The sequence below is a fragment of the Thalia democratica genome, chromosome 5 (assembly GCF_965202585.1).
Source record: "Thalia democratica chromosome 5, ktThaDemo2.hap1.1, whole genome shotgun sequence".
NCBI lineage: Eukaryota > Metazoa > Chordata > Thaliacea > Salpida > Salpidae > Thalia > Thalia democratica.
The window spans coordinates 62,564,947-62,585,278 of NC_139169.1; the positions used below are offsets into that span (position 1 = coordinate 62,564,947).

At 26.6% G+C, this 20,332-nt stretch overlaps 1 protein-coding gene across 1 annotated transcript; it reads left to right on the forward strand.

The window, feature by feature from the left end:
- The first annotated feature begins 1,379 nt into the window (after window positions 1-1,379).
- On the forward strand, window positions 1,380-14,160 carry LOC145835462 (ribosome biogenesis protein bop1-like). The gene is made up of 19 exons (XM_082943057.1): window positions 1,380-1,467; window positions 2,094-2,166; window positions 3,261-3,331; window positions 3,649-3,738; window positions 5,247-5,404; window positions 6,171-6,390; window positions 6,751-6,867; window positions 7,100-7,213; window positions 7,847-7,963; window positions 8,750-8,897; window positions 9,816-9,921; window positions 9,982-10,068; window positions 10,611-10,734; window positions 11,171-11,239; window positions 11,779-11,979; window positions 12,476-12,578; window positions 12,945-13,029; window positions 13,346-13,453; window positions 13,817-14,160. The coding sequence occupies exons 1-19, from the start codon at window positions 1,393-1,395 to the stop codon at window positions 13,980-13,982; spliced, it is 2,232 nt and encodes a 743-aa protein (XP_082799183.1). The 5' UTR covers window positions 1,380-1,392; the 3' UTR covers window positions 13,983-14,160.
- The last annotated feature ends 6,172 nt before the right edge of the window (window positions 14,161-20,332 follow it).

Genomic DNA, 20,332 nt, shown 5'->3' on the forward strand with positions numbered 1-20,332 from the left:
TAATATTTTTAATTTTTTTGTTGTTTGAAATTTTAGTAAAAGTTATCTGTTTCAATTATGTAAAACATTTCAATTTTATATACAATTGACAAGTTAAAATATATTTGAACATTTTGGGCTTAATTTCCATTTTTTCTATACTTGGCCTATTAATCATAATTCTGAACCTTAGCATTTACTTTACTTTTTCATATAAAAACAGTATTTTAACAGTCAAATATTTTTGTTTTATCATTGAAGTGTTATCATCATAAGTTCGGTATTTTTTCAAACTTAATACAAAGATGTTCTGTGAAGCAATTTAATTATTATATATTTAAGTTCAAAAAACTAGTTATACTTTACTTTCAATCTACTTGCTTAAAAAATAACAAATGAATAGCTTAGTACATAATAAACTTGATATTTAGAAAACTGACTTAGTTTTAGGAATTATTTACATTTTTTTAAAAATTTGAACATAATATTAAAAAAAAATTAGTTAATTAAGCTAATATTAAAATAGGTTAATTAACTTTTAATCTTTTTTTTATTAAAAAATGTATTATCGAAAAAATGAGTTGAAGAATGAAAATTTATTAGCGTAATTATATGCTAATAACTTTTAGACATAAGTATTAAATTACATATTAGTATAGTGCTGACTTATGATTAGATAAATAAAAAGTCAGTAATAATCAGTATATTTTAAGGGCATAGGGGGGTAAACACTTTTTTCGAAATTTATCTTATTCTATATAGTTTTTACTAAGCTAAAGATACTTTTACAGATTAGAAAAATTCAAAATAGTTTTTGAGATATAGCCGGTCAAAGTTGGATGCAACAATAGGATCCTTATGTGAGGCGCAAACTAAAACGGCAGATAACTAGAAATCACTAAAAATCTATCTCCTCATACGTTTTTTGAGGTAGTTATCTCAAAAAGCGTAGGAGAAGATAGCTTTTTAGAGAAATAGTTTATGTTTGCCATTTTAGTTTGCGCCTCCCATAAGAATCCTATTGTTGCTTCCGACTTTGATCAGCTATATTATTATTATTTTTTGAATTTTTATTTTTGAATATTTTGAATTTTTAAAATCTGTAAAAAGCATCTTGTAGCTTATTAAAAACTTTATAAAATAAGATTAAGTTTATAAAAAAAGTGTTAACCCCCACTATGCCCTGATAAAATTGCCTCAAGCATAAATTTTCATAACAAATTACGGCTGAAAGTAATTTCAGATATAGATATGTTTGTCAGATTCTGAAGTTAAACATTGTTGTAGTATTTGTATGTTCACTTTATTTAAATTTTATGAAATATTTATTTATTTATTTAGTGAAATCATAAAGTATTTAAAAGTGTTAAACAAATAAAAACATCTTCATACACAGATAAAATAAATTATAAGATGCAAAAAGGAAAACGAAAGGCCACTAAAGCACCAGAAGATTCAGAGAAAACTTTTGAACCTTTTGAAGAAAATGTATGTTTATGATTATAATGGTTTATTTAATATTTAGTTTTTATTAAGTTTATGCTAATTATGTTTTATCTATAAAGTTTTAAAGTTGTTTTGTTAATATAATGATTTGTTAAGTATTCAAACTTTATTTAGAGCAAAATTCTTCATTTTTTTGCTCCTAATTTCATTTTTGAAATACTACGGGGTGACTTTTTTGCTTCAAAAAGATGAAAACATGTAGAAAAGATATATAAACTCGTTGCCTAAACTAAATTTTATACAGATTAAAGCTATGTATATATTTTTAAATTAAAGCTTATAAGTTTTATGACTGTTTATTAGTAAAATTTGGTTTTGGCTGTAAATGTTTAGAAAACATATTTAAGTAAGTGTACTACTTAATTTTTATTTGTTAACTAAAAAAAACACTGCATTTGAAAAAGTTCAAAACCAGTTGTTTAATAAACTATTTGCTGTAACTTTGTAGTGCTATATTTTATATTTTTGAATTATTTATATAATGTGTACATAATGATCAATTTTTAATCTATGTCTTTAATTTAGACTGAAGTTTTTAATACATTACAGAAAATTAAAACAAAACTTGTTTATGGTATTCTGTTTTAATAAAATCCTAAACTTTTCAGGATAAACTGATAATAGAAAAAATAGACCAACAGGAAGAAAATGATAAAAGTGATAATGAAGAATCTGGTGAAAGTAAATATTTTTTAATTTTAAATGCTCATGATCAATTTTTTAAAACTTAAGAAAAACACATGATATGTTTGTTGAAGTAGATAGTTAACTTTTTACCATACTGAGTTTTTCAAGTTTAGTGTTATAATTTGTTTAACATAAATCAAAAAATCAGTGTACAACTAACTCCTAGAATTTAAATAAGAATTTTTTTTATATAATCATTTTTTTGTATGTTTAATTTCATTTTCTTGTTTTGTTTCTTTAAGTTCAAAATACCAAAGTTTTAAATGTTAGTTTCTACAAGTAATTTTAGTTATACATTTAATTTTATAATAATTTTATTCATGTGGATTAGAAATTGTTTTAAAACAAAAGTTGCTGCATATAATAAAAAATAATCTAAAAATTTCCAAAAATATACAATAAAATATTTTTGAGAGGCACAAAATACCATAAGTTTCTTATTGGTATGTGCTAGTCTCATATGCTTTATCTAATAGTAAACAAACTAATTTGCTGTATTTTTAGTGTGAAATGTATAATAAGTTTTGCACTGAATAATACTAAAAATTATAGACTTTTGTACTAAGAATGATACTCTATTCTATTTTCATTTACTCATAAAAAACAATAATATACTTTTACTTCTTCCAATATAATTTTTTGTTCTACAAAAAATATTAGATTTTAAATTAAAAACAGTACTATAATTATATTTATTAATTAAAAAAACTTTGAGATGCTTATGACTATATATGTGTTTTGCTTTTTTTTGTATACATTCGTTGTATGTAATAATTATAAAAAAATAGATAGCTCGTGTTTAAGTTTTAGTGTAAACTACATTTCAAAGGTCTATAAAAGCAAATATCTAAAAGTTTTTTAGTCTCGATTTATAAGTATTAAGTACAAGTAAAGACATAAATAATTTATTAGTAGCATTTTTTTATGATAATTTTATGTTTGTTAGTACATATATTATGTTATATTTATATAATGTTATTGTTATTTATAAAACTGTTATTGTTATCATAGTAAACTTGCATTACTATTTATTGCATTTAAATTCTTCATTGCACTTAATAAAAATTATCTACAATAATTTTTTTAAGGTGAAGTAGAAAGTTCTGACAATTCTGAAGGAATCCCATCTGACAGCGAATCAGAACTTGAATTTGAAGATGTTAGTTTTAATATTTGATTTTACCTACAAGTAATATTAAGGTATTAGGTAAATTATTAAAAAAAAAGAAGTTTCAACAAGTTGAAAGCATTTAATAATATTTTTTTTTCTTTTGAAACAGTTGGTTTTGATATTTTATAACAAACTAATTATATCAGACTATATTTGTAACAAGTGAAAATGTCTTTAAGACAGTGCAACAAAACAGCAACTATTTATAGTTTATGTTTAAGCTAAAAATTTTTGGTGCTTCTAAAAATACTACTTCTCTCAATCATATAAGTTTTTTTATAAAAAAATAACACTATTTATTACAGGACGACGGTGAGCCGATATCAGTGCCAAAGTTCGCATCAGAGATAAAAAGTGTCAATTACGCCGAGGAAAACGATTCTGAGGATGAGGAAGTAAGTATAAATTATTATTTAAAGAAATAAAATTAAAGCAAGATTTAAAGTTTATATTTTGAAGTTTGTGTATTCTTTTTACAATCACTATTTTTTATCAAAGTATGAGAAAGAGTTATAAAAAATCAAATGATTAAGACTTTTAATAATAATTGTAATAATTATGTTTGCCTACATATCTGAAAGCAAATTTAAGCTTCGGAAAGTTCTTTTTAAAGCTAATGTCAATAACTTCACTTTTTAGTAAAATTGTATTTAAGAGATGCTTTTAGTATATTTTAAAATGTGTTATCTGTAACAAATAGTTAAAGTTTTTCTAGATATGAGTATAAGTAATTGTACAATTTTTTGTTAAAATGTTACGGTTAAACTTTATAATGAAATTTTGTTACGTTGCTAACTATTTGATCATTGAGACTAAATTATTTAAATTATTATATCTATTAAATAAGGGACAAAAATTCAAATTCTAAACTTTTTAATGCAAAAAAATGTCTAAATCTTAGTTGCTAATAATTTATAACTAACAAATTTCTGTTATATAGTTTTGTTCAACATAAAATATGACCGTATGTGTATTTCAAAAATTCGTCCCTATTTTATTATGTAAGAATTACCAGAAAAGACTTTGCAATGTAAATGTTTTTAGTCTATATGTAGGTGTTTGAAAGTGTACACTAAAATACACCAAACTTGTATTATTATCTCTGTACTTTAGCATATTTTAATGAAAAACATTTAGAAAAATGTGCAGTTTAATGAAATGTTTAAACAGTATTGAATTTACTTTTTTTATTTTTTTTACAAAATATGCTAAAATTTGTTAATTGTTATCGAAAATCAGGTTTTAAAAACAAAATAATGACAATTTCTATGTTTGGTAGGTTTTTTTGACACTATTGTTTTTAGGTGCATACTTTGAAGCTACTGAATTATACAATTAAAATAGTTTTGATATCGGTTCAGAACTTAAAATTGTTATTATAAGTAAAAATAGACAGCAACATATCTTATGATCATACTTTGAAAAATTAATTGAATAAAAATTTTTGGAAACAAAAACAGGGCAAAGTATATTTGTACAAAGACTTAAAAATAAGAAGCGTACTTAATATTAAAACTATTAAGTTTTTGAAATATCTGATTTAATTAATGTTGTTATATAAAGATATAGAATAAACTTAAGTGCCTAAATAAACTTAAGTGATAAAGTAGTATGACGTGTAATCATGGATCAATGCTAACCTACTGTTACTAAAAGGTTGTTTGAAAGGAAACTATTGCTTGCAATATTTGTGTTATATAACAAAATTTAGTTTAATTACGACTGGAATGAAACTTATAAAGTTCAAACGCGCCTGAAATTAGATAGCATAAAAATAAATGTATTTCAGTCATAACAACAAATTTGAAAGTAAATATAAAAACGAGCCACATATGCTTGACATCAATCTATCAACAGTTGAAAATATCATGAAAAATTTTCTAACAATTTTATTTTTATCAAGGATCTGAAGAACACGGTAGGCAACATACCGCACGAGTGGTACCTCGAGTTCGCCCACAGAGGCTACGATTTGGACGGCAAGAAGCTGATGAAACCCAACTCGTTGAACAAGGACGAACTTGACAAGTTCCTGGAAAAAATGGACGACCCCAACTTCAAGTATGTTTTTATTAACAATTATATTTTTATGCTTATTGTAGGGTCAGTTACTAGCTTTTTTAAACTTTTTTAGTTATGTTTACTATCAAAAAATACTCTAGACAATATATTTATCAGTTTAATCCTTTCTAAATTTGTTTCAACATACTTTTTAAATATTTTATTTGGCCTATTTAAGGCAATGAAATTCTTAATATCCTAACTACTAGATATTAAAAATATTTTTTGCTTGTGTTGCTTTTTAAATTAAGTTATAGCTTAATTGTAAATTATAATTATATTTGTTTTCCTTCAATCAAGTAGATACATCTGATTGTTTTTAGAAAATCAAACCTGTAGTATGTCTTTTAAAGAAAAAAATAACAAGCGTTGTGCTGCTTTTAAAAATAAAACATTGAAAGAAAAAAATCTAAAAAGACAAGCGATCCAAAGACCACATTATAAAACATAAACAAATAAATAATCAAAACAGACAAACGTTTAAAAGACCACATTATAAAACATAAACAAATAAATAATCAAAACAGACAAACGTTTAAAAGACCACATTATAAAACATAAATAAATAAAATAATCAAAACAAGCAAACGTTTTAAAGTTTCAAACCAATTTTTAATTATTTGTCAAATTTTACCATTATTATTTTACTACAGATTTACAATTTGAATATCCGCTCTGCGGTGAAACTGAGTAGTTGTTTTCTTTTTCAAAAATAACAAATTATTAAACGTTTTAAAGACCGCATTAAAAAACACAAACAAAACAGGCGAACCATAGTGGACAAGATGACGAACGCGAAGCACGTTTTAACCGACGAGGAGCTGGAAATGATCGGCAGGCTGGAGAGCGGCAACGCGTACAGCAGCAGCGTGGGCATGTACGCCCCCATGCCCGACATGTACTCCCACCAGGTGGAAATTCACCCGCTCACCAACGCGCCCGCCCACAAGAGGAGCTTCGTTCCTTCCAAGGACGAGAGCAGGAAGGTTCGTTTTGAACTTTCAGCGAGGTTGGGGAGTTTAGGAATGAAGAATAAATAATGTTTGGGAAACTTGGATTTTTTTTTGAATTTGGAAATTTGCTTGCTGAGGTTTTATATACATTGGGAGATCACAGCGAAATTAAATATAATCGAGTTTACTTTTTTATCATATAAATAAAAGGAACTTTTTTTTCAAAAGTTGTTTTTGTAAAGTTTTTAATTTGTTATTTGTGGGGTTTTGAAAAAATATGTTGTATCCGGTTTAAAATCTTAGCTTATTTTTTTGATTTAGAAGCACACATATAGCTGTTCTCAGACGCATAAGCTTGTGCAATAAATATAAAAAAACAATTATTTGTTACAGGTAGGAAAACTGGTGCACGCTATCAAGATGGGATGGCTGAAAATAAAGAAGCCGAAGAAGCCTGAGGAGAGTCAAAGAAAATTCTATGATATTTGGGACACTGCTGCTAAACAAGCCGTTTGTTTTATCAGATTAAAATATATCTAATCTGCAAAAAGCTATTTTTTTTATAATAATTTCATTTTGTTTGTTTTATTATACTCTTTATAAACCATAAAGTTGACTGTCAAAAAACTTTGGTAATCTAACAAAAGAGAAATGAGATTTTTTATTCAGTTTATTTTTTATTACATACTGAACTGTATAAACTAAATATAACATTCAATCAAATTAAACCAAATATTTTCAGTCAAAGAGTGACAACGCTCGCACGCTGATGCACATAAAAGCCCCAAAACAGAAACTTCCGGGCCACGAGCTTTCTTACAACCCGCCACCGGAGTATCTGCCTACTAAAGAAGAGGTTTGCTATGAATATAATTTGTAATTTATAAGTAGAAAAGTTTTTAGAAATGGAAACAAGTTGTAGTTTCCATATATTGAACTAGTAAAAGTTTGAAATAATCAAGTTAATCCAAAACAACTCATTTTTATATTTTGTTTAAGTTTTTATGACACGAATATCAAAAACAAAACATTTTAAAATCTTTTTAATATATTTTATCATAACATTATTTATATAGTGAAAGTTACAATAGTCTCTATTTTTGATTAAATACTACCGTCAAAACAACACGTTTAGTCATTTTTGTAGCTTAAATATTACATACCAAAAACTTAAAAGAGTGAACCTGAGGTCATTTTTCAAGAACGCATAAAGCAAAACACGGTTCTTTTAAACATGTATTTTATTATATAAAGTCAGTAGTTAAATTCTTATTTTCGTGTCCAAAGTTGCGCCCCAACCGTAGTTTAAAAATATTAGAGTATGTCGCACAAATAAATCATTAGTCTTACTTAAAAGCAATTTAGGATTTTTAACACTTTAACGCATAACAAAAACAATACAGCTGAGAAGTTGCGACGCAGCTTAAAAAAAGCTACTTAAAAAATCGTGTCTTGAACATTTAAAACGTTTTACATTATGACGTCACAGAGGGAGGCGATGGAGAACCCGGCGGATTCGGACGAGGAAATGGAAATGAAGTACAAGCACATACCTACAGCGTACGACGCATTGAGGAAAGTTCCACAAAATCCAATGTTCATTCAGGTACTAATTGTTCAATATTGTTTGTTGGAACGTTGTGAAATTGTTTGTCGTTATTTGTAACACTGGTTAGTTTCCAAAATTATACCTTGTTTTTTTAAGCTGGTGGTTTGTTATCGAGAAGATTTAAGAACTTCTGTTTGCTGAAAAAATATAAGCACATTAACAGGGTTGCCAAAAAACTTGGGGTCCTGGAAAAACCTGGAATTTGAGAAATCACGAAAAAACCTGGAATTTTGAACAACATATAAATCTTAAGTAGTAAAATTTCGATTTGACACAATAAATCTATCGTATATTAAGTTTTTTTTTTCCTCATCAATTTTTTTTTACTAAAAAGCACATTTAAAGAAGCTTTAAGATATCTTTTTAATTTTGTTATACTATTAAACACAGTTTTTTACCTTAAAGTTAAATTTAATCTAAAAACAGACTCTAAAATTTGTAATTTTAAAACCTGGAAGAAATTTGAAAACCTGGAGAACCTGGCAACCCTGCATTGAAAATAGTATTAACTCATTGACTACATTTTTACTGTAAACCTAGCAAAATGTAATCTGTTGTATTATCATTGCACATTTTTCATAGACACGCTTTAAGTTTTTAGTTTTTGGCAATTATACTCTGTCTCAAAAAAATACCTGTTCACAGAAACTTTAGAAACTTGCAAAGCCAAATGATTGTGTTTTACAATTTATACATTTTATTCTCGCAGGAAATCCAGAACAGATGCCTGTTGTAATATTAATTACCATTTTTCATTAAGTTTATACATTAAACATTTCGCAGGAAATCCAGAACAGGTGCCTGGACCTCCTGCTGTGTCCCCGCCAGCGCAAGATGCGGGTCAACGTGAACCCGGAAGACCTCATACCGGAAGTTCCCAAGAGGTCGGAGCTCAAACCCTTCCCCGAGTTCCAGAACACACTGTACAAGGGTTCGTCGTTGTTTGAAATGTTTGTTGATGTTGCGATGCGAAAATAAAACCTGGTGTTAGACTTTCAAGTTAAATGCTGTTGTTTTTAATGATGTTTGATTTTAAAAATGACTGGTTATTTTGTGAAAACGTTTATTTTTAAACTGCAAAATAATACTTTGAACAAAGTTAGTTGTCGTTTGAAATATTTGTAGATCTTGCTATGCAAAAGTGAAGTTTTATTTTGATTCATGTTAAGTTTTTTATGTTAAAAACTTTTTTTAAAATGACTTTTGATTTGACTAATTAAATTGCGAAAACGCTTATTTAAAAGTTTCAAAAAACTACTTGTTAGTTCGCTCAAATTTTATAAATATTCTTTTTAAAAATTAGCCATTCACAAACAGCGCATAAATATTTTGGTGACTTACTAGCAAGATAGTTTTAACGCTAACCGTTTATAAATCTTCAAAGCGTGACAATGTTTTTATTTCGACAGATAAAAATGTTTATTTCTTCCTCAAAATGACTTCAAACAAGGTTTATCCACAAGTTTAAATAATCTATTGATATCTTTCAATTCTTATATTATTAATTTTTAAATAACAGCACTCCATTTCACAACAGGGCTCAATGATAACACATGTATTCAAACAAAGTTTACCCAGAGATTAATATCATCCTCATAGTTCACTTATTTTTTATAAAATAAGATAAAAATTATTTATTTAAACTCTTTCAAGACACACGGGAAATACCAGAAGCATCAGCGTGTAACATAATATTAAGTTGTATTAGTTAAACTGCATTTTAATGATGAAATCAATTAAAGTTCATTTGTTCCACGGACATGATTCACCGCAAACAAAACTATTTTGTTGAACCGGCTAAATATTAACTTAACATTACACAGTAATAAAATAACCAAATCTCTTTCAGGTCACACTGGCATGGTCAGAAGCATCAGCGTTTCGCCGGACGGTTGCTGGCTGGCGTCGGGTGGCGACGACCACACGCTGAAGGTGTGGGAGTGTTTGGAGGGAAGGTGAGTGGAAACATTAAAATAAAACTCTGTTTACAACAAAATTACATGAACGACTGACAGGTGCGTGAAAACATACAAGTTCGACGACAAGGTGAAGGTTGTCAGCTGGTGCCCCACTAAGAGACTCATACTGCTCGCAGTTGTCGTGTTAGTATTTATAAATTGTTTGGTGAATGTTTATTGTATTTGACAAATGTTTGATTGAAACACAATTTGCAGCTGCAAAACTATTGTGTTGTTGCCTTGATTAGACTATTAGTTTTGGTGTTTATTTTATGTTCAAAACTTCGAGCTAGTCGTTTCTTAGTAAAGATCCTAGCGAAGCAAGATCGCTGGAATATGTAATAAAAAACAATTTGCGTAGTACTTCTCTTTATTAAACTGACTCATGTTTCTGTGAGTTGACGCACTTCAACGGAGCTCTGAGTATTGTATAAATGTTACAGTAGACTTGTACTAAATTTTGATTTGTTACTATCTGAAAAATGTATGTGGATACTAAAAAGGATATTGTTACTGAACTATTTACTTTTATACTGTATTTTAAAGGTATTTTAAAGTAAGTATAGAAAACTATCATCCATACATATTCAATATAATCTTATACGTTATCTTATAGTTAATGAAATATATTAAACTTTCCATACTATAAAATACTATATAATATAACTTATATTATTTATTATAAGTGGTCAGAACTTGTACCTGGTGAATCCTGATGTTGGCAACGAGAAAGTGAGAAATCAAACTGAAAAATACATCAAAAGTTTTGAAAGGGAAGAAGACGAAGACGAAAAAATTAATCAGATGCTTGTTAGTATTTTAATATTTGTGTTAGTTGTCTTATATGTTTAAATATTTTCATTTTATTAGAAATACCGTTATATTTATTTTTTATGTTTTTTTTTTATTTTAATATTTTTTTTTTAAGTGAAACTATATGCTAAGGGTTATAAATTTTGTATACCTGTCTTGTGAATGTGATAAAAATGTATTTGAATGTATCTTGTTTTTTTTTAAGTTTTTACTGAAGAATTTTTACAGACTTGAGTTATTAAATTTTTAATTAGATTTTCAACAACACATACTTTGTTGTAATATATTATTGATATTTGGTTAATTTTGTAACAGTGTTTATTCTCATTAGTTTCAAAGTTTTGTTTTATATTTTTAAACAAATAAGATAAGCTTTATAAAAAACGTAATGCATCTGGTTTAAAGTTAAAACTAAAAAAATATAACTTCAAAGAGTGAAGACTGGAAAGTATTTAGAAGCGAGCAATGCAAATACAACTGGATACAAATCAAACATCCTAGAGTTAGTTAAAAAAATTAGTTATACAGCTAGTTGCATTTTTAGATTTAAAGACAATGCAATTAGAAATTTAAAGAATAAAAAAACAAGTAAAGAATAAATAACAGATTAAGTTTTTCATCTAGTAAAATACTAAGAACTTAACGTAAAATTAATAAAATACTCTTATCAACAAATTTTATATAAATTTTACTATTTTTTTTATTTTTCAAAGACTAATTTGTCATTGTAATTTAGTTTTTTAACAGAATAAAGTGTTTATGTTTATAAACAGAAACATATATTATTAAAAATATAGTATCATTAATTTAACTTTTCCATTAAAAGCCAATAGCTAGATAAAGCCATAAGATTAAAATGTGTTTAATTTAATAATGTGATAAAATATTAAAATTAGTTTATGATGAGAACAAATCGTATCACTATTTTTTATAATTAACTTTAATCAAAGTATTAGTATTTTATATTCTATACATATTTCTACAGCCAGAATTGAGGATTTTTTAATAAAAAAAATAAAAATAATATTTTTCACACTACAGCCGGTAGCGAAGATAGTGTGGCAGTCGCTGGGAGACTACTTCGCAACCGTCATGTCCAAGGTTCACGGCATGGCAACCAACCAGGTCCTCATCCACAGGCTGTCCACGAGGATCACCATGGCCCCTTTCACCAGGATGAAGGGCACCGTGCAAGCGGTCCAGTTTCACCCCAAGTCCAACTGCGCCAGATTCTTCGTTGCTGTCAGTTGCTTTTGTTTGATTGAAACAGTTGATGTTTAAGATGTTCTTTAAAATTTTTTTTCAAAGTTTAAAATGACTATGAAGTTTAACAGAAATTATTAAAAGTGCTGTTTTTTTGCAGTTATTCCTAGTTTCAGTTTGTTTTTTATTTATTTTTAATACTGTATAAAATTAAAATTTTATCCTTTTTTGTCTATTAGTGTTAATACTACTAACAGTTTAATTGCAGTAGTTACACTGTTAAAGTAGTTTTTTTGCTCTTTTTTATTTTGTCATTTTTGTTTACATTTTTAAGTTGGCAATGTTTTAAGATTTTATTAGTACAATTAAAAATAAAAACACGTACATGTGTGATTCTTAAAAGTTTTGATATAATTTGCGTATGACAAAGAGTGCTCGATATATATTATTTAATTTCTTCATTCAAGTGTTCCATCTACTAGCACAAAACACTGAGCCGTTTAAAGTTTACAAATAAATTGTTACTTTCAAACAGACACAACTTCACGTTTACATATACGACCTTCAAAAGCAGAAGAAGTTGAAGAAGCTGATGTGCAACACGAAATACATTTCTGATCTCTCCATTCATCCCGATGGTATATTTTGTTTTCACTAATTTACTATACTAAGCAATGTTATGAATTTTGTAGTTATAAGCTTTTTTGATGTTGTAAAACAAAACATTAGCATTTTAAAATTGCGTTACCACTAATTTGCAACGACTACAAACAAGTAAAAAAATGTCCATTCATGAAATCTCTAACCGCCCAGAGGGTTTTTTAAAATTTTATTTTGCTTCTTGGCAATTATGTGATGTATTAAACTAATTCTAAACATAAAATAAGCAGTTGAAATCTGACTCGAGTGTGAAAATGATGTTTTTCACGTGTTCACGATTAGCACAAGCTGTATAAACCATTAGCTACAAATTGAAGTTGTAATTTTTAATGTTTTTAAAACAGGCGACAATTTGCTGGTGGGAACTTACGACAAGCGACTTTCTTACTTCGACCTGCAACTGTCAACTAAGCCCTACAAACAGTTCAGGTTTTTAACTTTGGTGTTTTTTCAGAAGTGTCTTGCAAATCAGTTGTGTTTTAATTAGTTTTATGTCAACAGCAACCTCTGTTTTTTGAGTTTAATATCAAAGAGTAGCTGTTAGTAAGTCTTACCTCTTATTTTATTTATTTCAAATAGAACAAACTTTCATAAAAAAGTCGTTCAATATTTAGCTAAACATAAAAAAAAAGTAGTATCTATTTGTATACCACTTTATGCAAAAACAATATTGTTATTGACTCAATACTGATCACCACATTCATAAAAAACTTTTTTTCAAACTGTGCTGACTATGACGTAACAGGTACCACGACAAGGCGGTGAGGTCGGTTGATTTCCACAAGAAGTACCCGCTGTTCGCGTCGAGCGGCGACGATTGCAACGTGCTCATCTTCCACAACCGCGTATACGAGTTTGTTTCATGAAAAATACGTTTTTTATTAAAAGTTGTATATTGAATTTAGTTTCAATTTCTTGTTACAATTGAAAACTTAATCTTTTTGATAAATTTTATGTTTGCGTTGAAAGTTTTCAGGTGTTTTTGATTAAATTACCGGTTGAATTTACAGCTACATTTAGATATAAGTTAAATTTTTTAGTTAAATTAAAGTTAATTAATTGAAATTTTAAATATTCTTCAATTTTACAAATAGTTGGGAATAAAAACTATTAAACCTTATTGATTAGTTTTTGAAAAATTCTGCGCAACTTAACCTACCAAACAAACAATCTATGCCGAGTAATTTTTCGACTGAAACAACAATTACTTGCACAGCGATTTGGACAAGTCGGCTTCCATCAACCTCGTGAAGCAGCTGAGAGGAATGAAGGTTTCCGACCAATCGCAATCGAGAACGGGCGTCACGTGCGTGCAGTGGCACCCCAACCAGCCGTGGGTTTACACGGCCGGTTCCGACTGCAACATCAGAATGTTCACTTGAGTATCACGCAAAGTAAAAGTATTTGTATAAAATAACAACTCTTCTACCATTTAGTATAATTTTATTTAACCACAAACAATTTTTAGTTGAAGTATTGATTTTTGCTTAAAGTTAGAATTGAGAGCTTTTAGACTAAATGTTTGAGTTTTAAATTAGTTGAACACTTTTTAATAAATGAGACGTGTAGGTTATTTTATCGTGTAGTAAATTTTGCGTTAAATAAATTTTAAATAGCTATTGAAACGATGACATTATATCAATGTATTGGTGGCGTTTTTTGTTGTTGTAAGGTAATGTAATGATTTCAATACCTTAAAGTTTACATAATACAAGCATGATAGATATAACATTTAAAATATTCTCCTTAAAATAAATTGATATACACTCAGATAATAAAAATCTCTATAAAGTAACAACTAAAAAATATCTGTAAAATTACCTACATCAGTGGTTCCTATTGAAAATAAATAACTATAGTCTTATAGCCTCAAATATTATAAAACTTATTATAATTAAAAGTTAAAATATGATTTTAGTTATCAACCTTTTGTCACAAAAAAAAAACTGTTATTTTTGCACACAATATTATAAAAAATTGAAACAAAGTTTTGGAGTGAAGTTTTTTTGATAAAATGAAAAAAATCTAACTTTTTGTGCTTTCATGCACAATAATAATATTTTGTGCACATTTTGTAAGAACTAAATCATCGTCGTATTTACTTTTAATATCTTATGTTAGACCACTTGTTCTGTTTACTTGTTAGTTAATGAAAATAAGTAAATATCTTTCTTGACTTATTTTTTTTAATGAGATTGATCTCTACTTTTGAAATAAGTGCCATAAAAATAAATTTATTTTATGTTTATCAGTCGAGCTTGTGCTGTTTTTACATTAATAGAATTATAAATTTTAACGAAAAGCCAAGTTAACAACTAAAATTTATATGTAAACTATATTCTTTGTGCCTTAATTAGTAATAATACTTCAACGTCTTAAAATAAAGTTGTCGATGACAAGTTGAAAAACTAAAAATATTTCGGGTTATATAGTACACTTTTAATTTTTAATTAAAGCTCTAAAGTTGCGTCAAACTAGAAGAATTACATAGTTTAGTGCAGTGGTCGTCAAGCTAATCAAATCTGTGTACACCAAAATGCAAAAAATAAAATCGGTGCACCCCAACATCTATTTTTAATAAGTGCCGCTAGTGGTGTCACTACGTAAACACTTTTACTAATGCATTTCTCCTTTAAAGTAATAACTCAGTTCATATTTACATACAAACCTTTTAAGAACGAAAACGGAATTTATCATTTGATTCTGTTTTTAACAAAGCTTTCTACTTGGTTTACCTTGTTTGCACAATGATATTTTATCTATATGGCTTTGTCTTACATATTAATTGAACACATCTCCGCAATCACTGCAAAATTACCAGTACAGTACTCTTGAGATGTTTTATTTAATGTTTTTATGTCGCTTAAACTAGATAAATATTATATTAAAAACGAGATTTTTTTTGTAGTCTAAAAATTTTATGCACCCCTAAATGAGTTTTGTATACCCTAAAAGTTTCGTGCACTCCAAAATAAATTTCGTGCACCAGTGTACACCTTGACAACCACTTGTTTACTGGACCATTGTTAAATAAATAATTTTACACATCAGTAAGTTTGTAGTTATAACTTTTTTAAAATCGTAAATTTTACACGGCTTCATAATACAAAATATAGTTTGAAGAGTGAAAATAATAAATTGTTTATATATTCTTAACTTTTCTACACCAGTTCCACCCAAAGTTAGACACAATATTGGGTTAGGTATAAATTAGTTATGTAATTTTGTACCACTTACGTGTGGTTAGCTTAGTTTGAAATTTACTTTTTTCGTGAACTTATTAAAATTAAAGATATAGTATAAGTGTTACACTAAAATTATTTATTTTAATCAAATTAGGTGTTTACAAAAAAAAAAAAAACTCGTTTAATTTTTTGAGAACCTACAGCAACAAACTTACAATTAAGATTTAAAGATATTCTTAAGACTCTGTATATACATGAACAAACTAAAAAGAAACTACCTATATAACACTTTTAATTAATTGAAGACTGCTAAGCCAAGTTTAATCCAGCAGTTCTTAAAGATTTTAAAACATTTGCACAAGTATATCACTAAAAATAAATTCTGGCCAAAACAAAGTAACCCTGTAAAATATTTTATACAAAACACTAGAATTATGCATTTTTGTAACACAACATACTAGAACTAGTTAAGCTGTTATAAAGAAAGCTTTAATAAATAAATGAAATAATTACTTAATTTTGAAATACCTAATCATAACTAAACTGCGTAAACTGTTAAGAATTTATTTTTACCATTAGAACGTTGTACGATTCAAGTTTTTTAACTGACCGTTTGACTTTAAAAACGTCCATTTAATGTTGAGTGTAAAAGTTTATACAAGCATTGTAACTTGCCATACTTCTATTGTAAATGAAGTTTAATTTAACAATAAAAACTTAAAAATCTTTCAATTATTTTTACTTCTCTATTTACACTCCTTAATAAAAAATGTAGAATAAAAAAATATTGAGTTTTAAGGTAAAAAACTAATTTTAGAGACTTATAAATTGAAAAAAGGTAATATTACTACTAATTATGACCATTAAAATAATATTTTTTAACCTCATATTTAGTATTAAACAAAAATAAAGTTAATTTATTTAGTACTAACGACACTGTGAGAATAATTTTGTACAATTTGTAAACTAATGTAAAACTTTGAATCATTTAAAGTTATAACACTTAAATAACTCTCTGTTTAAGTTTTAATGCTTCGTTTTTATGATAGTGGTAGCTTGGATATAGACAAACTTTGAAAATATGATAAGTCGCAATACCACCTTAAGAAGTTAAATTAGGAAAATTTTTGAATGTTCATCAAATGTGTTCTGTAGTCTTAGTGTGATAGTAGAGTGATTAAAATAAGAGTACAGAAAACAGCTATTTTTAACCATAATGTATAAACTTTATATATACATGGATTTTTCGTATCATTAATGTTTTTGAGGCTTAATGAAGTGATTGTACACGAAAAATATATATTTGAAAAAATTTAACTTTTTTAACAAAACAATAGTAAAAGAAGTTAAGTGTTCTTTCTTGAATTAAACTTATGTATTAAGTTTAAAAAGTATTGTTTTATTAGTTTTTGAAAACAACTAACGGGTCTAACTTTTTTATTAACCTCAAACTTCTGTTACACAGCTTTTAAGAAAATTTGTAAGTGTTGTTATAAGGTTTTAAGAGTAAATAAATTGTTATCACTAAAGACTAGTGGTTTGATAAAAAAAAATAACTACAATTTTTTATTGTAAACATGGCCCTGTAAAAAAAATATAAGACCTTGTTTTTATAAAAAAGTAAAAACGGTTATTCAGCATAAAGCATATTTCAAATGGCTATAACTTTTTTGGTAAATACAAGACCAAACAAAGTTTTACGCTTAGTCGGACAATACTGGGCTTCAAAACTGTTTTTGTTTCTTTTCTACTTCGAATTTTTTGAAGTTATATAAGTTTTAATTTAGCTATTTGTTGCAACTTTTTTAGTTCAAAAATTACACAAAGTTCTTCATAAACTTTTTCTAAAAAAGACTCGCAAAAACAACATAAAAAAACTTAAGTATTTCTTTTAAGGTTAGTGATCTACCAAATCCAGAAGTTAGGATATGGCTGAATGCTGAACAGTTTTTCAAAATAAGATTTGGTTGGAATCAAAAAAAAACCTGCCGGATTTATTTATGTTAAAATTAATCAACTAACTTATTTACATTCAAAACGTTGTGAATAATGAGATTTAGTAAATACTTACACATAACTAAATATTTTACTAAACTTGTATAAAAACCCAGAAGAAAATCTTTAAAAAGTATTTAGTTAATTCTAAATTTTTAACCAGCTTCAGTTTTATACAAACTCAAAAATCTCAAATATTTTGACTAGCAAGCATGAGGACAAAACAAAAGCCAAGAACTTATGTAAAAAATAATTAACTATTTTTGGTTTTAAATTTATAGTTTAGAAAGTATTATCTAGTAATCAAATAACGGATGTACTTTAGTATGCATTTATAACAAAATTATTTCTCCGACTTAAATCCAAACAATTCCAAAAAACGTTGTACCTAGTTTTACTTATATTTAGTATTTGAACCAATTCTGATTTACAACAGTTAATCATATATATTTGAGTAAGAAAACATTACAAATGTTCAAAAATGATAAGCGAATTCCTAAAATTATAAGAAAAGTATTTTTGAAAACTAAGAAAATAAATAGGAAATATTTGTTAAAAAAATTTCATTAAGTCTTTGAAGTTTTGAAATTATTTTTCAAGTATAAAAAAAGTGAAATATTTAGAACGCTTTTCAGTAATACTGTTCAACTCTAACCTTAGTTATCGTAAGATTTAAAGCCAAAAGTCAAACTAATTTATATTATAAAATACACCTATTTATATATGTAACATTCTACCAAAATACTTTAGAAAGAAACTAATTTAATTTTTTTCCGACTTTGTCTGTAAAAATCTTTTTACTCAGATAATTCGTCAATTCTTTGTAAACGCTATTAAGGCTAATGCGTGTTATCTATAAGGCTTTACAATATAAAACTGCGTCTTTTGAGTTAGTAAGTAGCAGACTTTGCTAAAATAGTAATAATGTTTTTACAAACTAAATATAAAAGCTAAGCATTACTTGTTTTTTAGTTGATAAGTTTTACTACTGCTGTAATTTTAATAATTTTCTAGCTCATCTTGTTTTAAAAACATTATTTCATACCAGTTTTACATACGTTTATTTTTTTTTAAGTTTTGAAAGCTTTGTTTTTTAAAACTTTTAAATATCTTTAAATATTTTCATCTTGTTTTTACTATTCCACAAACTTATTCTATCTTAAAAAAATTATTAAATAGAAGAACAAAAGTTTTTTGTTTAAACGTTTAGATAACAGTATGGCAAGTAGCATTTTACAGTTAAACAAAAAACCAAACAAAAAAATTTAGCATAATATATAAAAAAAAAGTTTATTTTAGGTAAAAAACTTTTTTTGAGTTAATTTCAGTATAAACACAATAAAACTTTATTAGTGGTTACAAAAAAAAGTTATTATAGTATATATCGTCTATAAACGGACAAAACCTTTGTTTTAAATAGAAATTTTTGACAGTCTTTCTGCTTTCAATATAAGTAACTTAAATAATTGTTCAAACTTTTTATAAAAAAAAAGTATAATTAAAAAATTTAAATAACTTTTCAGAATGAAGTCTTGTAAAATGGTAACACTACAGTTTTTTATTCTTCTGTACTTTTTCACACTTGAAATAAATGCAATTAGCAGAAATAAAACTTTAGGTAAGATGTAAACAAAGTTTGTAGTAAAACGAAATTTACAATACTTAGACCTAAAGTAAAAAAAAAGTTTTATTTAGGTACAAATATATACTGTACAACTTAAAACTTATAATGCTGCCAAAGTTTAAACATTCATTGTAAGGATTTAAATTATGTTTTTCAAATAGAACAGCCTAATTGAAATTTTTCATATTTTATTAATCATTGAAAGATTTCTTGTCTTGAAAAAAAGCTTTTATATGGTGGGTTGTATAAGTATATAATACTTATGTTTGCAAAAATGATTAATAGTATTTTTTTATTCAAGTGTAATTAAAATTTTAAGTGTAAGCTAATACAACTAACGTAAAAAATTAAACTTTTGCTTCAAAGTAAAAAAAAAGTTTTTATGTCAATATATAACAGGAACCAATGATGAACTAACGAAGAGCGCAATTTCTGGTGGTATTATCCAGTTACCAGGGGTACATAAAAAAGTTCCAAAAAACCCTAACTTGGTGAATTTGTACAAAATGGGTAAATTTAATTTTATTGTTTAGTAAATTAAACACCGTTTAGTTGTACAAAACTTAAACATTAAGTTGTACTTAAATATTTCCGTTAAGAAATCTATCAAGTTTTATGTGACTAAATGAAAATATATTTTTGGTCATTTTTTATGTATACGTTTGTGAAATTTTGAATGAGTTGTATTCTAAAGTTTATATATTGAAACAAATTGCATGTTATAAAAGTTTTACATCAGTTGTTTTGTGACAATCTAAAAATAAACTAAACTTCATGAAGTTGTCGTTTTAAATACAACAATCACTACTTGTCTTAATAAATCACAGCTTGAGTTTGAAACTTTAATAGCATTTGTACATTTTGGTACTTTAAAATTAAAATAACAACATTAAGTACAATTTTAAATATAGACAATGCCGACATTTGC

Excerpts from the sequence above, each read along its gene's own strand:
- LOC145835462 (XM_082943057.1), top strand. The coding sequence starts at position 1,393 with ATGCAAAAAGGAAAACGAAAGGCCACTAAAGCACCAGAAGATTCAGAG. Across the intron at positions 9,922-9,981 it reads TGGGAGTGTTTGGAGGGAAG|GTGCGTGAAAACATACAAGT; the intron begins GTGAGTGGAAAC and ends AACGACTGACAG. Across the intron at positions 10,735-11,170 it reads AAAAAATTAATCAGATGCTT|AGTGAAGACTGGAAAGTATT; the intron begins GTTAGTATTTTA and ends ATAACTTCAAAG.